Raw genomic sequence first — 17,420 nt, 5'->3', positions numbered from 1 at the left:
AAGCTCTTTGCAGCCAGCATGAACAATGTAAGCCGTTCTGGGCCGTAATTACGACAATAAATAAGATTCTCTTATGCTGAAGTCCTGGAACAGTCTTGCGTCTCCAGAAAATAAACACATACTTATATAAAACTGTCCTTCTGGGAAAAGATTTAATGTGTCCCACTGCTTTCCTAGAGTTTGAGTAATTTCACATATACAGCCAATGAAAGAGATGAACAGCTGAAGTCTTCCATTCCAGCCACTGGAACACTACAGAATCTTAACACAGTGCTACAGGGTTGTGTAGGGCACAGACATGTAAATCAATCATCCATTTCCAAAACCCATTTGCCACATTTTAGTAGGCCATATCGACAGTCATATCTGACCCTGCTCATTTGACAAAGAACGGTACGCTGAAATCCATTTGAAATGTACACAAAACTGCACCAACAATTTTTCTGCTTTATGGAGGGTCTTCCCTAGATCCCCAACACACGTTTGCTCATACATACAAAGCAGACATGCCCAATGCATGGAGGAATGTGGCACGACGGGCAAGGCGGACCTCATGGCCTCCTCTATAACCTTTCTGAAGGTGAAAACCAACAAATTATCTTTTTTTTTTTCCAAGTAAGCTACTGTATACGCACCTCTCTACACCTACAGTACAAACCAAACTCTCGGGTTCCTCTTTGAGAGCAAAGATTGTTCATGAATAGATCCAAAAACTCAGCTGCTCAGCTTGTAACTCGTTCAAGGCTCGGCGATCACATCACACAATGTGACACACAATGACACACAATGAGACGGCGATCACATCACCCCAATTCTGACACGACTACCTCACTGCCTCCCTATTACCCAGCGCATTCAGTTCAAAACTGTACTCTGAGCTTTTCAAGCTCTTCTCACCAAACCCCTGTGTGCCCAGCTGGGCTATACGCTCTGCTGAGTCCCACCTTATATTAGAACCCTCTTACAGGTCCGGGCGTCTTCAGGCTCGCTTTTTCACCCGCCTTGCTCCTCGGCTCTGGAACTCACTCCCTGCCACTCCGAGAAACGTCAGCTCTTTCACAGTCGTTAAAATCTAGACTGAAGACTTCACTGCTTCGTCAGGCTTCTAATCAGCGTCTGCTTCTTCTCCCTTTTCCACATTTTTTCCATCTCTAACTGCGTTTCCGTTTAATGTTGTTATTATTTTCTCTTTTTCTTCTGTGAATTAAACACCGGCACCACATATACATCCTTTCTAATCTTTATTCCTCGCGGCCACTCGACACTCTCTGGTGAATATGTCCCTCTCATCTGGCAAGTGACCCCTGCCGTGTAAAATATCCACACGACTTGCATTTTCCCTTCCTTTCAGGAAGGTGATAGTTGTGTGAGATTATAAAATTTATCGATTTATGAATTCACCATTTTCAGAAAACAAGAACATGCTGGGTTTTTTTGGGTAACAGTGGTTGATAAAGACAACCTGAGATTAAAATGTACAGTACTATTTCTGATGGCGTGCCCAGGAAAGCAGAAACACAATCATCAGATCTGAGGTGTGCAGCTTCTTGACACCTCTTCTGTTCTTCCGAATACTGCAGGAACTGGGAAGAGTTTGTCAATTACAGGATAAGGGAGAGAGTGAAGGACCGAGAGCAAGCCTTGGTTAAGGCATGGCTCCGAAACATTCGCTTAAAAGAAGAGGAGGAAGAGGAGAATGACAGCACAGGGAATTCAGGTTAAGCAGCAGGGGGGTTTCTGGGTCTCTGGCTCCTCTGCTCAGCTGCACTGTGAGCTGTAACGCGTTTCTCCTGCAGGACGATTTCTGTCCTGTCTGGCTGCGGGGGTGCAGAGCAGGGCAGGCTGGTGCAGGCTGGCGCCACTGCGGGGACAGAACCGTACTGCTGTGGTGTACTGCTGGGGAGCCCCACACTCACGAGAGCCTCACGACAGCAGACCTGCGGCAGGGAGCAGCCTGCTTGTTTCGGCTGTCTTTTATAAAGTGTCGGTGAATTAAGTGAAGGCCCTTCTCCACCTTAAGTTGTGGAAGTGGGAATGGGAGGTCATTTCAAACAGACAGCCGGAGGCACATCTTTACACAAAGGGTTGTGGGAGTCTGGAACAAGCTCCTCAGCCTGGCTACTTCCAGAAACAGCAGGGTGAAATTCGGGATCAATTCTAAACTGGCGGGATGGGCTGAATGGCTTCCTCTTGTTTGGAACTGTTCTTTTGTTGTTGTATTTTTCAGTGGATCATAGAATTGGAGCGGATTTCAGTTTGTGCAGCTTTAAGACGGTGCAAGACTCCCCCAGAATAGAGTGCCTCATTAACCGCTCCCACACACATCAACACAGCTGAGCTGTCTAGGGGAGTCGAAGCAACGTTGTTCAAGGATGCAGGAACTCTGGAAGACCCACAGAGCTCAAGAGCTTTATTAGGCCTGGAGACTGAACTGACACAGGGTAGAAATTTGGACATCTTATTAAAAAAAAAAAGTCAAGGAACAAAAGTTGAACTGAACTGAAGAGCTTTGAACAGTTCAACTGAAGAACTTCAGATCTTGCTCTACCACACACACACACACTCCCCACCCTTCCCCAGTACTTTCAACCACAAATATTTCACACTCCTATCACAGTCAGCAGAGACTGTGATACCTACAGCACCGGATTCAGAGGATCAGGGGTCGCAGTGGATTATGAAAGTAGGACAGAATCCTGCTTCTCCAATCTCAACACTTACTGCAAGAAAGGAGCAGCTTTGAAGCAGTTTAAACATGCATCTCCTCTGTTTTGCCATGTTTCCTCAGTTTTTTGTAGGACACTATCACAACTTTTGCATGCTTTTAGCACGACTTCAAAATGCTACAACTTGCTTGGGTTTTGTAGGAGTTCACTGCAATAGACACACATGCTGGCTGAATTACTGCATTTCATTTCACAGAACACTCTTCTCCGACATGAACAAATACTGCAGGGCACAAGGCTTTAGTGCTGTTTGTGTCTTCGTCAGTGGTGAAACAAGGACCTGTATGTCACATTGAGGTGTTGGGCAAGAAGTTCATTGAAGTAAATAATAAATAATCTGTACACTTCTATAGTGCTTTTCTGGGCACTCCACTCAAAGCACTTAACAGGTAGTGGGGACTCCCCTCCACCTTCACCAGTGTGTAGCCCTCACCTGCATGATGCAATGGCAGCCATAGTGCACCAGTACGCTCCCCACACACCAGCTCTCAGTGCGGAGGAGAACAGAGTGATGTAGCCAGTTCAGAGATAGGGATTATTAGAAGGCCAGGGGAAACTTGGTTACACTCCTACTCTTTAAAAAAAAGCCCTGGGATTTTTAATGACCAAAGAGAGCCAGGACCTCGCTTTTACATCTCATCTGAAGGACAATGACTTCTTTATGGTGTATAAAAAGTGTCCCTTTCATAAGATCCCCTTCACTATACTGGTCCATTAGGATTCACAGAAACCACAGGGTGAGCGCCCCCTGCTGGCCCCACTAACACCTCTTCCAGCAGCAACCTTAGTTTTTCCCCCATGAGGTCTCTCATCCAGGTGCTGACCAAGCTCACACCTGCTGAGCTTCAGTGGGCTGCCAGTTGTGAGTTGCAGGATGAACTGTAGCTGCCATCTCAAAGTTCAGCACGTTCTCTGCCGTTTTCAGTGAGAAGAGAGTGTGTGTGTGGGGGGGGTGACTAAACAGCTGGTGGCTTTGGATGATCCCTCTCTTCAGAAAAACACAACCTGCCCTTGAATTATACTGTTCATGTCTTCTGATCTTAAAGTAGATGCTCTCTTTTCTCTCACAAAAACGTTACCACTTGCAGCCAAGAGCTCAAGGACAAGAGTCTCAGAATTAACCAAGAAAGCAGGCAAATGTCTTTCTGCTTAATTTAATTGCAAGAGTATATACAATGTTTGCATATATACTCTCAACATACGGATTCAACTGAAGGTCATGAAACAACCTTCATGTTGTTTTCTGGATATACACATCCATGGATTGTATGTATTCATGAAACAAAGAATAAGAATCCAGCTTTGGAATATTTAAACAGTAGAGATCTTAAATATTCGTGGAAGGGCAGCTTTGGAGCATCTTATATGAAGATGAGGATTATCAGGTCCCCATGAAAGAATTCTTCATTTTATTATTAAAGAGAAGGTTCTGGTGTGCCATTGGCCTGAAATACCTACATTTTATTAATTAAACTAAATGGCTAATTGTACATATTCTAAATGCACAATTGAAAGCATCTGTTTTGTGTAAAAACATAGATTATATGAGGAATATTTTTTACGATCCATAGATAAGGCAAAAAACGTTTGGTACAAATTGAGTTGTGGCAAAGATTGATATTAGAATTATGATTCTAAATATAAGAAATTATATTTAGAATTATGGTAATACTAACATTTTTTAAAAAATAAAAGCTTAAAACGCATTCACAAAGATGCTACTGATGGAATACAGTATTGTACATAAACTCCGTATAGAACGTCTATTTTCTTCCCTTTCATTGCGTTTTGCTGTTTGTCCACCAGATGGAGATCTTGTATTAAACCAGGGAACCCAGATTAACCGAGGTTGGCATTCTGAGGCTGTTGATGTTCACCTACAATGAATACGGTGCTTTTAACAGCTACTGTGACATTTGTAGCTATACTGAAACACGACGCTGTTGATTCTCTAATGAATTTTGACACGATGATACTGCACAGTAATTTTCGGACTCCTCTGCCGTTTCTGTTCAGCCTTTTCCTACACGCGTGTCCGTTTTCACAGCCATCTTTCCCTTGAATGTTTACACGACTCTGAGCGGGCTGGGGTGAGTGTGAGGGTCCATCACCTGGTGGAGAGAGACCGGACCTCACGCTCTCTTTCTTAACTTTATTGCGAGGCAGGGCGGACACTTGATCATCTCATCCATCACATCGCAAAAATAAGTGATGGGGGGGGGACGAAGGTCATTTTCTTCTATAGGTTTACCACCTGTTTTTTTTATCCTTATTGCGTGCTAGTGTGGAAGGGGCCTGGACCGGGGATGACGCGGTCTCGGTGGTCTCCCCGCGGTTAGTACAGCGAGACAGCCGCGGGGTCAGCTTTGTCCACCTGACATGTCATCCCAAATCAAGGCCGATTGTCGCTTCTTTTTTTCACCCGCGACCTTATGTAATTCAACCGGAATACAGGTTTTTAAATAATAATAATAATAATAATAATAATAATAATAATAATAATAATAATAATAATAATAAACATATTCCCTCATTCAGCAGGTCGCGCCAGGGGTCTGAAGGAGCACTAGACACCGACCCGCCAGACCCCCTCCGTCAGATACAGACTCTTATACTGCTTGCCGTCACGCTCCACCTCCCTTTCACAAACACACTGGTGGTGCTGGAACACCTTCCACGGGGAGTTTGTATACTCTCCCGTGCGGCCTCGTGGTGTTTCTCCCACGGTCCGAAGTCCAGTCGTGTCCCGGATAACTGGCTTCACTAAGTGGGCGCTCGTGTTGGTGCCCCGCGACGCACTGTTCCGCCCTGGGTGTATCCGGCCTTGCAAGTGCTTCGGGTGGACGCTTAACTTCCGTCAACTGTCATGGCTTTCAGTTTGGAGCGCGTTAAATCTGTCCTCCTAAGAGCGTCATCATGGACCTACGTGCCTTTCTGTTCATTCACAAAGAAGCGCACTTCACCAAATAGCCGAAATCAAGTGTAGCGCGGAATTACTGTTTCCAAAACACTTGACAAAATTTCACATTATGGCATCCGGAAAAAGTAAGGATCTAGGGAGTTCTAGTTATTTAATAAAAAGCGTAGTTTAAGATAGGGGATACGTGTCCAACGTCGGACTCAAAGAATTATGGTTGAATTGGGTAAACGATGCTTGGGCTAGGCAAAAACCTACTTGTTACGAATGCAAAATCTGATACTTCAATACATCGTTAAAAAAAAATACAGGTTCAAGTCACGTCATTTAGGTCGTAACCACAAGCCACTGCGAGTGATAGACAACAGGGCTGCTGGGATTTCACCCTGTCCGCGTGTGACGTCACAGAACTCTACAGGTGATCCCGCGCTTCAAAGCAATAATTGCGTCGTCGAATGTCTCACCTTAGTAACAAAACGAAGAGTATACTTTTTTTTTTACCTGATACAGCGGTGTCACGGGCTATCCAGGACCGGTCAGTGAACAAGCAGATTTACAAGATTGAGATTTACTGTCACAACAGCAGCTGTGACACCTGCCGTAGGCCAGCAGGGCCTTAAGAAAACACAAGATGTGACACAGCTGGAAGAAAACTAGTTGCTCCGCCTTACAAAACCAATAAACATTGCCGACTAACCTCATACTAATTTCGGCTCCATTACTGGCCTATTTTCAATGAAAAGGACAATTAGGTCGGTCTTTTTTTATGCAGTCTATTTATTCACGTTGAGATCAGTGTCTTTAAACGCGATATTACAGGGTGATTTGAAAAAATCCAATCACCCGAACGCTACTTATAAGTGTTGAGCCAACCCACATAATTCAGAGGATCTCTTCTCGTTTCCATTTAAAATGCTGCGTAATTTGCACAGTTGAGATCTTGACCAAATCAATAAAGCTGACCAGCTAAAGATGCTCGTGGGTTGATTGGTAGCGCAATGGTTTATATCCCGCTGTGTTTGGAATAATTCATAAAGAGTTAAGTATTGCGCTAGTTTGCTTAATGTTTTTTTTATTCATAAAGGAGGATCAACAAAATCTAATAATTTGAATTAATTAAGACGTTTTATTTTGAGAGAATTTAGTATAATTATGTATTATGCAACATCACATCGTAATATAATTAGATGCCTCTTATAAACGTTAATTGCGGTGGACGGAATTCTGTCAGAACCTGTCTGCCCAGTTTAAAGTGAACGAGTAGAAACCCAGGACCCTGCATAGACGCTGACCGGCAGTCTGGCGTCACTCCCGAGGCGCCTCCTTCTGGACAAATTGAAAGTTGCCCGACAGAAATTAATTATTTCCTCTACTTTTGGCATCAGAGGAACTTTTTTATAGAATTTTTTTCTACGCAAGATATTTCAGAGTTCCGCTTTAAACGAATTTTAATTTAACAAACTTAAAAGATCAAAACTTGAGAATAAAGGCAATTCAGATAGCAAATACCCTAATAGCAATAGTCACCGCCTTCATTTAAAGCAATTGTTAATAAAATCGAAAGAGTTTGCAAGGGGTGAACGCCCGATTTTCTTTTATCCTTTGTTAAGAGGAACAGTAACGGCATCCAGCGAGATTTTCAAGTCGCATTGCAACACAGGCAAAGGCTGGGCGGGCACCTTCTTCGGAGACAGATTCTTCAATTGCACCGGAATAATAAATACTTGCTCTTTAACAAGTCAGTTTGCTCACAGCATGGTCAAACAGTCAAATGACTCCGAGACTATTTTTACCCGCAGTCACGGAATGCATGCTGAGAATATCAAGTTTGAACACGGCGCAGCACCGCGACACGAGCGAGGCCAAGCACTTCCTACAAAGACATCCTAACCTCCAAAGCTGTCTGCGATCGCACCACCCTTACTCCGGTGCTTAGTGCAGAGGACCACGTCTTGTAATTGTCTGTGTCTCTGGGGTTCTGTCGGCGAGCTCAGGTCCGGAATTCTACTTACAATCCACTAAATTATATCCATTCTAGAACCGCCGATTGCGCGATTCTGCAATAACTCTGTTGCAGCTGGATTTTTCTAATGAAAATCTTCTCCGCACTATTATTATTTGAATGATCACAAGAAAAATAAAAACAACAGCAGAAGCGTGGTTCCCAAACAAGATGTTTTATTACACATAGAAGTCAGTGGGGCTGCCGGTTTAAAGTGCTTTACATCAATATTATACAAAGTTATTCTTTTCGGATGGGGGCGAGCAAATCAAGTAAATAAATTAATAAATTAACGGATAAAATAAATACAGCGTTATCATCAAAGAAAAAAAAATAAAATTCAAATCAATTCTAATAAATAATCCAACAAGTACAATTTACTAACAAAATCATCACAGTATACATATAGATATTCATTGCACGTAGCCACATAATATATCAATAATATCTGAAGAGGTGATGGTCATATGTTTTCTGAAGAACATATAAAATTCCTTGCAGGAGGTCTCTTTATAACTTTATATTAACAATCTACAGTACATACACTGAGTCCGGCTGTTAGTCTGGGGTTTATTTATTATAAGAGACGGCCCAAGCAGTCCATCCATATCGCCAGGTAAGATCCCTGAAACAAGCACCCTTCTCGTCTCCTTCTCTTTATCCCACAGCAAAGTCGTATTAATAAGAGAACTATTTACACGTTTACAAATGGCTTGTTCGGAAGTCCCGGGAACATTGGTTGCAAAGGAAAGAGGCAGCGCTGCTCATTTCAAGAGTCCCCGCGGGACACTGCAGCTCCTGCCCTGGTACAGTAAGTGTCTGGTCCCCTGTGTATGTACAGTATAGGTGCTGGAAAGAGATGGCTTGTGTTCGGGTCCAGTTCGGGTTCCGGTGTCGGACCGGGCTGGGGGTTATGGCGGCAGGAGAGGCGGCTTGAAGGAGCAGTTCCCGGTGCAGTGGCGAGGGGTCAGCATCTTGCACGAGAAATGGTGAAGCGCGTCGTGAGCTTCTGGGGAGAAATTGGGCAGAACTGAAAAAAACACCACAGCAACCCGCTCTGACTCAGGACAGGAAGTCAAGGACAGAGAGACACCCCTCTGTCTCTATATACCCGTCCAGACGACAGGAAGTCAAGGGCAGAGAGACACCCCCCTGTCTCTATATACCCGTCCAGAGGACAGGAAGTCAAGGGCAGAGAGACACCCCTCTGTCTCTATATACCCGTCCAGAGGACAGGAAGTCAAGGGCAGAGAGACACCCCTCTGTCTCTATATACCCGTCCAGACGACAGGAAGTCAAGGGCAGAGAGACACCCCTCTGTCTCTATATACCCGTCCAGAGGACAGGAAGTCAAAGGCAGACGGACACCCATCTGTCTCTATATACCCGTCCAGACGGGTATATAGTATAGCTATATGTATAGCTTATGCTATACAACGGGACTTCACAGGTAATTTTCCGCCTCAAATTGTAAAATCAGTCAAGGACTGAGAGACACCCCTCTGTCTCTATATACCCGTCCAGAGGACAGGAAGTCAAGGACAGAGAGACACCCTCTGTCTCTATATATCCGTCCAGACGACAGGAAGTCAAGGACAGAGAGACACCCCTCTGTCTCTATATACCCGTCCAGAGGACAGGAAGTCAAGGACAGAGAGACACCCCTCTGTCGCTATATACCTGTCCAGAGAACAGGAAGTCAAGGGCAGACGGACACCACTCTGTCACTATATACCCGTCCAAGGACTGAAGGCACGAACCTCCAGATGCAGAGACTGACCTGTTTCTGAAGTTGTATGTTATTAAACTTCTTGCTGTTACTCCTGTCCTGTGTTTATGTTTTACTGTTTCCTTAAAGTCCTTGTATCGGACCATACATGCAAATGAGCATTGCATTGCACTTGTGCGTATGACAGAAAACAAAGTGAACTGAGGAAATCGAGGACAGGGAGACACCGCTCTGTCTCTGTTTACCCGTCCGGAGGAAAAGACGTGAAGGATGGACAGGCGGAAGTTTCGCAGAATCAAAAGCAGCGCGTGTTTGGCAAACAAAATACAAAGTCCAGATATTTAACCATTTCTGTCCCAGAAACACTCCCTCCTCCTCACACCGTTTTGAGAGATGCTATCTACCTCAGAGACCCAATTCGAGCTTTCTAAAGTCTAACTAAAGTCAGTGGCCTGGTGGCCAGTCAACCCGGAGTGTGGGGGTGCTTTACAGGGGCTACGTCATTGCGCACTGTCACCACCCCTTTCCCCCACTGCTCTCCCTTTCCTGCGATACCCCGAGTTCAAATGATTGTTTTAAGATGACGACAGAGTGTTTGAAAGGAGAAGATTAATTACCTTTTAACTTCTGCTGAATGGCATAGCGAGCCTTTCTCTCCTGGTCCAACTCACTGCACAAAGTATCTGAACAAGACATGAAGAAAGAGGCAGCTCACGGGCGAGGTGTCAAGAGGCGGGTTCTGAAATGTCCCCCCACCAGGTCTACAATAGCAGACCAGAGATCCAGCCCAGTAACGCGTATCGTGAATGCTTTTTTTCCAGAACTCAGAATGATATGCTATTCCACAACAAAAGCCCCTTTTTAGAAAAATTCAAAAATAGGCATTCTCATTTATTAACGCTAAACGCAAGAGCGCTGTTCTTAATTAAAGATTCCGTGCTTTTAACGTTTAAAAATGAGTCCGTTCCTAATTACGGCTTTAATCCCGATAAACTTTGGAAACGGACTGGTCTAGAATCGCGTTATTGACACGAGGTGGTTGATGTTTGTAGTTAAAGCTTATGCTATACAACGGGACTTCACAGGTAATTTTCCGCCTCAAATTGTAATTTAGACAACGACGAATTATCTTCTTGAGCTGTTTGAAAATGATGCCCCCCAGCACTGCGTACACCAGACTGCCAAACCAACTCCCCCCCCCCCCCACCCATACACACAAACACGTCTTTCTAAACCATTTAAAAGCAAAACAGCAAAAACAGACCGTATTTTAACTACACGAGAAAATGAATTTTTATATTCTAAATATGCTGTCATCGCTTTTTTTCACCTTTAAAAGTCGCTGAATAATTCCTGAAAAACACATTGGTAAAATGTAAAATAGGCACCTAACGCATGATTGTTTACGGGCTGTTCTTAGCATATAAACAAGACTGTGCAAACGGGAGAATGCGAGAAGGGCTGATGAGTGAGGCGCCTTTTAGCATTTATATGACACAGAATCGGCTGAGGCTCAGTCCGAGCGCTGTCAGGAGTTAGAGAAGAGCAGTCTTAGCGAGGCTCACCTCGGACAATCTGCAGCTGTTGTACCATCTCCTCCCTGTACGACAGCTCCCTTTTCATCTGATCTTGAAAATTATCTGTGAAGTAATCATACAGCACTTATTAAACGGCTGCATTTCAGCTCACATGTGTCCTTTGTAATTTCAGAGGCCTCGAGATCGAATTTTGGCTGAGGGTTATTTTGGGCTGGCTCCACAGTTTATTCGGAAGGGGCATAATGGGGCGCTTTGGCATTGCCTAATTGTCGCTGTCTTCTGCCGATTGTAGAAGGCTACAAGGAGAATTTCGTCATTGCCCGCGATTTCTGTAACTAAACACGAATGTACACATGAAGGAATTGACGGGATGGTAAATCAAAGATCAAAGAAGAAATAGAATTCTACCTTTCAGACTCTGAAATTCTCGCTCCAGCTTTTTCCTCATTTCCACTTGTTCCACGAGCTGTTTCTGCAACTCGTCTGCAAAAGAAACCAAATTTGTTTACTGCGACTGGAATAATAATAATAATAATAATAATAATAATAATAATAATGTTTTACTGGCAGCTCAGAAATGACGTTAATTCAGACTGTCGATTATTTATAATCCTTGCCATCTCAGAGACGCAGTGAAGCGAGCAATAGTTGTTAATACCGAAATAAAACCGAAATAAATTAAATGAAACAAGGAATTACAAGGAAACATCTAAAACTTTCCAAAAAGTAGAAAAGTCGAAGAAACCCAATTTTTCATATCTGTTCTTACTTTTAAAATCATGAACGAAAACCTGTATTATTATTATTATTATTATTATTATTGTGTGGTGTTTACCGTTTCATCCATTCACAATACTATCATCTAACCACAACGATTCACTTGACAAAATTTCACAGACTTTCGTTTTTCAAAAACATTAAGTCCATCTTTTTTTCGTATAAAAAAAGACTTTAATACTCGCAGAGACAAGCTTAACAGAGCGAGGTTTTTCTAATTCTGTTTTCCACATACAGAAGGATATTACCAGGACATTTCACTGCAGGAAATAAATTATCCCCGGGACAGTAATAACAAAATGGCAATGTACGATACACACAGCTGTTAATTACACAAATTCTTACTTAAATGTTGTTAGAACGCGAACCTTCCCGTACTGTGAAAACGATTTCTATTATTTTAAAGATGAACATTTTTAGATCGCTATGCACTTTATCTGATTATGAATGTTAACTATGAATTATGTAGGATGCCACTAAGGACATACACAAAGTCTGCTTCGGAATAATTTTCATTTTTGCACGAATATTGGACGACCGAGGTTGCATTTACAGATGACTGTACGATAAAACTGGCTGATGGCTGTGATTCCGGAGAGCCTTTTCCCGTGATCCAGTGATCTGGGATCCTCAACGAGATGTATGCACTGGATCCGGTGAGAAGGTTTAACTGGGGTTCCTGGCGCCTTGCTGCAGTAGCGAACTCGTTTCGGACAGAGTATACTGATTCTTGTGTAACAAGGGAGCAAGGGGTTTGTACCTGAACGGCAGTGTGACGTCACTCATAGCGTTCCACGCTTTATTTACCTGGCCTGACCCAACTTCTTCCAAACTGGAAGATTACAGAGAGTTTTCGCCAGTGGCACTGGGCTTTTCTTTCAATTATTATTGTTATTATTATTCATAGCAGTGGTAGTGCCCAGAGTACTATCAAAAGTCTTACCTTTCGCCATGTTTTCGATATCTTTCTCAATGAGCTGGGCCCTGGTCACATCGGTTCGCACGGCCTCCTCCCCTGCGCACACGGGAAAGGTATCTGGTTAGCCAGAGGCCAGAGGGCGACAGCCCCGCTGTCACCTGGCCCAGCTCAGCAGCGCCGCACAGAGAGCACTACGGCCCGCGGACGTCCACCGGCGGGCGGGTCGACAAGGCGTATTTCATGATAATCGAATACACTTAAACATGCATACAAAACTCATGATTTTTTCATTAATTATTTTATTATTAGAAGTACAGATAAACAGGCTTTTGACCCCATTTCGAGCGTAATGCAATATTTCACTTTCATCATACTAATACTTTTAATACTTTCATAATACTTTGCAATATTTCCTTTCATCAGCACAATTTGTTAAGCACCGTAGCTCGTAAAATCTGCCCAGGACAATCGATTACGCTGTTAAAGGATGACTATAGAAATACTTGGAAATACTAGGAAACATCAAGGCGTGTCTAATAGTTAAGGGCCTGTATGATTCCTGTATGATTTCCTTTCACTACCGATAATAATAATGGCAGTGGTAAGCAGCAGTAGCCTTGTTTGCGTGTCTTTCGATGGTCCAGTAATTAAGCCCAGAGTAAGAAGTGCCGAGACGGGCACCTACCCCTCTCTGGCTCTGCCAGGCTGGCCTTAGAGGCAGTCCCTTGATCCGGAAAAGCTTTCCTGGTCTCCAAGTCCTCTGCTATTGAGGTACTGTCTTCTTTATTCGTATCTGAAAGGGCAATAAACCGATTTTAAAGCCCAAGCAACGACTGTGTTAATTACACAGTACAGGACAAAGCCCTCTTTAGAGGAATAATCGCCTTGTGGTTGGAAATAACCTGTCATCCACAAAGCCTCACACCGGAGGAAACTCTGCCCCCCCCCACCTCTCCCCAGCTCTCCCTCTCCCTGACTCGAGTTCCACATTTTCTACAGAGGTAAAGTTCAAGTTGTTGTTTTTTTATTTTTCCTGTAAAAAATACAGAAAAATGATCCGACCAGACCCCGCGAAGGTATCAAAAATGCTCCCCCCCATGCACACCTCAGAAAGAACCACAGATGTACGAAGTATTGACATTATGAAACATTTATCATACAAAAAAAAATAACGTTCGAACAGACCCAACACTTCTCTATGGTACAAGTAACGAGCCACACCAAGGTGCGCCGTGCACTATGTCTAGAAATAACATGTAGGCTATGGTGTGCGGATTTACGTCATGCATGTTTGTCCCAATGTGATCACAATGTATTTTACATCCTTTCTCTGACTGTAGAGACAGACTCCGTGGTGAAGCCCAAAGAGAAGTGAGGTTCTGTACCGCTTGTCTCCACTGGGCTGCACAGATAATTGGCTGTAGATGCGAAGGTAGCCGGGGCGTTCAAGGGTCGCATGTGATCTTCCCTTTCATGTGTGCACACCTGCAAAATTAACCCGACAATTAAATGTAATTATCCGTCATTCTCTTATCCCCGATAACTCCCTCGCTTCTCCCTCGCCAACGTACGGACACAGCTCCACCGTCTCTTAAATAAAATAATAGTATAAACTCACAAGCAAATAATTGCCGGCAAGCCTTATCACAAATTGCTCTGCGGTTGCATGGCGCTGAAAACAAACCTTTAAAGTGCAGGCAAAATTAAAAATCTATTTGGGTTCAGCATTTCATAATACACGTAATTATGGCCACTCCAGTGAAAATCGTTCAAATTAAAATTCAGACCCGGAGAACTGGCGCTGTTCAAAGCGCGTGACCCTCTTTCTCCTTCCGCCTAATTTTAAGTAATTTTAAAACCGCATTAAATGTCATCGTATTTTATTTAATCACACTTAATTTCGTCGTGTGGGTGTGAGTGTACAGGTGTTCATATCAGACAGTTTCCTCATATTTAATAAAAACGATTTTTTGCTCCAGGGTAATATACTACTCGCCTTTGTGGGTCTGTCTCAGCTTATTCGCAACGTTTACATGTATTAATATTTGCCTAATTCTGTAAGCTTCATTCTGCAGTTTTAACCAATTCTGTGCGAATTTAACATTCTTTTGCACTGATACAACCACTTAATAGGTTCTCACTGACTCAACAAATTTGTTTGAACGGTACTTTGTTTGATGTGCTTTAACGTACAATTTAGGGAAAATGACAACTGCGAAAACAAAAGGCAAATGCCAAATATTAATTCAACACATATTAATTGCAAAACGTTTACTCTCTATATGCTGTATTTTAAAGGACACTAATCCGTGATTTTAATTTAAAGTGCATTCAGAATACATACTCAGAATTAATCTAAAGTGAGCTCTCCGGCTATCTCCGGCAGCCCCACAAAACAGCTGGACATCGTAAATTCTTGCCGCGTTTTATAAACAAATCCTGACGAGGCATAAACGTTTTTTGAACTTTCTTTTTCCTCAGAATTATTCAGACACGCCGTGCTGCTATAGTAGAGCTCTTCCGATGTTATTCGCGCTGTCGCGCCTCCGCCGCACTCACGTCGTAAATCGCCGTGTTGGCGGTGCTCTCTGGGGCGGGCTCGCTCTGCCTGTCTTCGTCCGAGGACGCCGCCTCGCTGAAGCCCGCTCTCGGGGGGTCCTCCGAGCTGGCCCGCCGCTCAGGCCCCGGCTCCTGGGTCTTTCCGGGGCTCCCCTGGGGTACGGACAGGGGCGCGGGGCTCTGACGATCCTCCACCGAGAGCTGGAGTGACTCCTCGTCCTCCGGGATCCTGTGAGACTCCACGTCCACCTCTGGCTCGTCCACACTGTCCACGTCCGGGGACACGGACCTGTAACTCGAGCTCTCGCTCATGAAATCTGGCGAGAGGTAGCCGGAGCGCGCCCCATTGTACGTCTCCCTGTTGCCATAGAGCTTGGCTATGCTTTCAGCATCCTTCACCACTGGTCTGAAGGCAGAGATGTAACTGATCTTTCTGGGTGTCATGGTCGCCCCTTCGATGGACCTAGCCTCGTCTCCTGACTTATCCTCTTCGTTCCTGGTGGACTGGGTACTGGAGCACCTCTCGCTGTCCGCCAGGCTGTCTTTGGGTGTGTTGGTACTACGGTCACTCTGCTCCGACACGTCCAGGTCACTTTGCCGGCCGCTAATGAGCTCAGGAGGGGGTTTGGCTTGGCCCTGCGGGTAGGGGGGCACAGGCAGGCTGGCGGTGGTGGGCCAGAACATGGGGAAAGACGGGTACACGCTGTCTTTCGCGCCGGGCCAAAACACGCCAGGCAAATTGCTCTTATTTTGCTCCCCAATCACCACATTGTCATCTTTCTTTTGACACAATCCGAAGGCCGGGAAGCCGTAGGGATGCGGGAAGAGGGGTGGCGGGATCTTCTGCAGCATGCCGAAGCTCTTGCTGGGGACGGGGATCACCGGGTAGTTGCGCACGCCGCTGCCCAGACTCAGGCTGCCTCTGTCCTCCTCGCTGCAGCGCAGCGTCTTATGGGGGACCTCGGGGGACCCCGGAGGCAAACTGCTGGAGCCCTGCGGCTTTAAGGACGACGACCCCCCGCCCGACCCATTCACCGGGAGCGTCCTCTTGCGGCTGCCCCCGTTGAACATCGCCTTCACGTCCTCCCACGCGTGGGCCAACTCGTCCGTGCTGTTTTTGTCTGTCAGCTTCAGGTGGCGCCTCCAGGAATTAAAGTTAGCGGCATCCGGCTGTGTGTACTTGGCCTCCGGGGTGCGGTGAGAGTGGAAGATGAATTTGTTGGGGGAGAAATACATGTTGCAATAGGTGCATTTGATGCACTTGGCCCTGGAGCTGTTGTACCTGGCGGGGATGAAGCTCCCTCGGCTCCCCCAGGCGCATTCGTGGGACACGTCAAAGGCGAAGTTCTCCGGCAGCTTTGGGGGGTTGTGCGCCCCGAGAAATGATTTGCAGAGCCTCTCGGCCTCGCGTTTGGTGATCATGCCACAGCGCCTGGAGGAAATGGGCATCGCCCCCGCACGGCGCAGGATCTCCAGCTGCACGGGGGTGCACTGCACGCAGGTGATGCCGAGAGCCACTCGCCGGTTGTGGATCTCGTTGTAGCTGTAGTTCTTTAGCAAGGTGTTAGAAATCTGCGCCAAGCAAAGTCTCTCCTGGCCGTCGATCACCAAAGACACGATGGGTACTCCGTACAGCGCGGTCTCGCTGACCTGGTTAGGTTTGAGGGAGCTGGTACCGGAGTAAGGCTGGAGTTCTTGTTTGGATGTAGGGGAAGAGCTGGCGTCTCGTCCCGCTGTTAGCTGGCTGGGAATCGTCTCCATTCCTGGAAGTCTGGGAAGGAACACAAGAAATGTTCAAAGACTTTCGCCTGGGCATAAATATCCGGACCGTGTTACCCCTCTCCGCAAACGGGATAGGACCAGCTCTGCATAACCCGGACTATAAACTGAATTAAAGTCTGGAAATTAAATGTGACTGGACAGAAAAAGAAACCACAACTAAATATATTTCTAGCGCAAAAAAAAAAAGAATGCGAAAATTAACTACCCCTCAGAGATTAGAATAGTTAAGCGCATCAAGCGTTTTCAATCGCAGGTAGTGAAAACGATTAATAAAAAAAACAAGATATTTTATCCGAACGTTTCTAAATATTAAATCAGAGTAATTTAGAATTTTACTTAAGGCACTTTAAAATATTTCGTGCAAAATGTCATAATTTTGTTCAAAACAGAAAATCAAAATACAAACAATAAATTAAAAGTAACATTTTAATTACCAATATTATTCAATTACTGTTAATTTATCATACTTTA

The 17,420-nt window shown here is 44.8% G+C and overlaps 1 protein-coding gene across 1 annotated transcript; it reads right to left on the bottom strand.

The window, feature by feature from the left end:
* Nucleotides 1-8,556: 8,556 nt before the first annotated feature.
* LOC148831350 (SKI family transcriptional corepressor 1 homolog-B-like) lies at nucleotides 8,557-16,949 on the bottom strand. Its single transcript, XM_088921550.1, has 8 exons — nucleotides 15,168-16,949; nucleotides 13,994-14,093; nucleotides 13,294-13,401; nucleotides 12,633-12,704; nucleotides 11,321-11,395; nucleotides 10,940-11,014; nucleotides 9,992-10,057; nucleotides 8,557-8,654 (listed from the first exon to the last, which is right to left on the bottom strand). The coding sequence occupies exons 1-8, from the start codon at nucleotides 16,926-16,928 to the stop codon at nucleotides 8,557-8,559; spliced, it is 2,355 nt and encodes a 784-aa protein (XP_088777676.1). The 5' UTR covers nucleotides 16,929-16,949.
* Between the last annotated feature and the right edge of the window lie 471 nt (nucleotides 16,950-17,420).

This window comes from Atractosteus spatula, chromosome 7, assembly GCF_055471065.1.
Source record: "Atractosteus spatula isolate fAtrSpa1 chromosome 7, fAtrSpa1.hap1, whole genome shotgun sequence".
NCBI lineage: Eukaryota > Metazoa > Chordata > Actinopteri > Semionotiformes > Lepisosteidae > Atractosteus > Atractosteus spatula.
The sequence above is the reverse complement of the archived record's forward strand: the minus strand, read 5'-3'. Positions and strand labels throughout refer to the sequence as shown.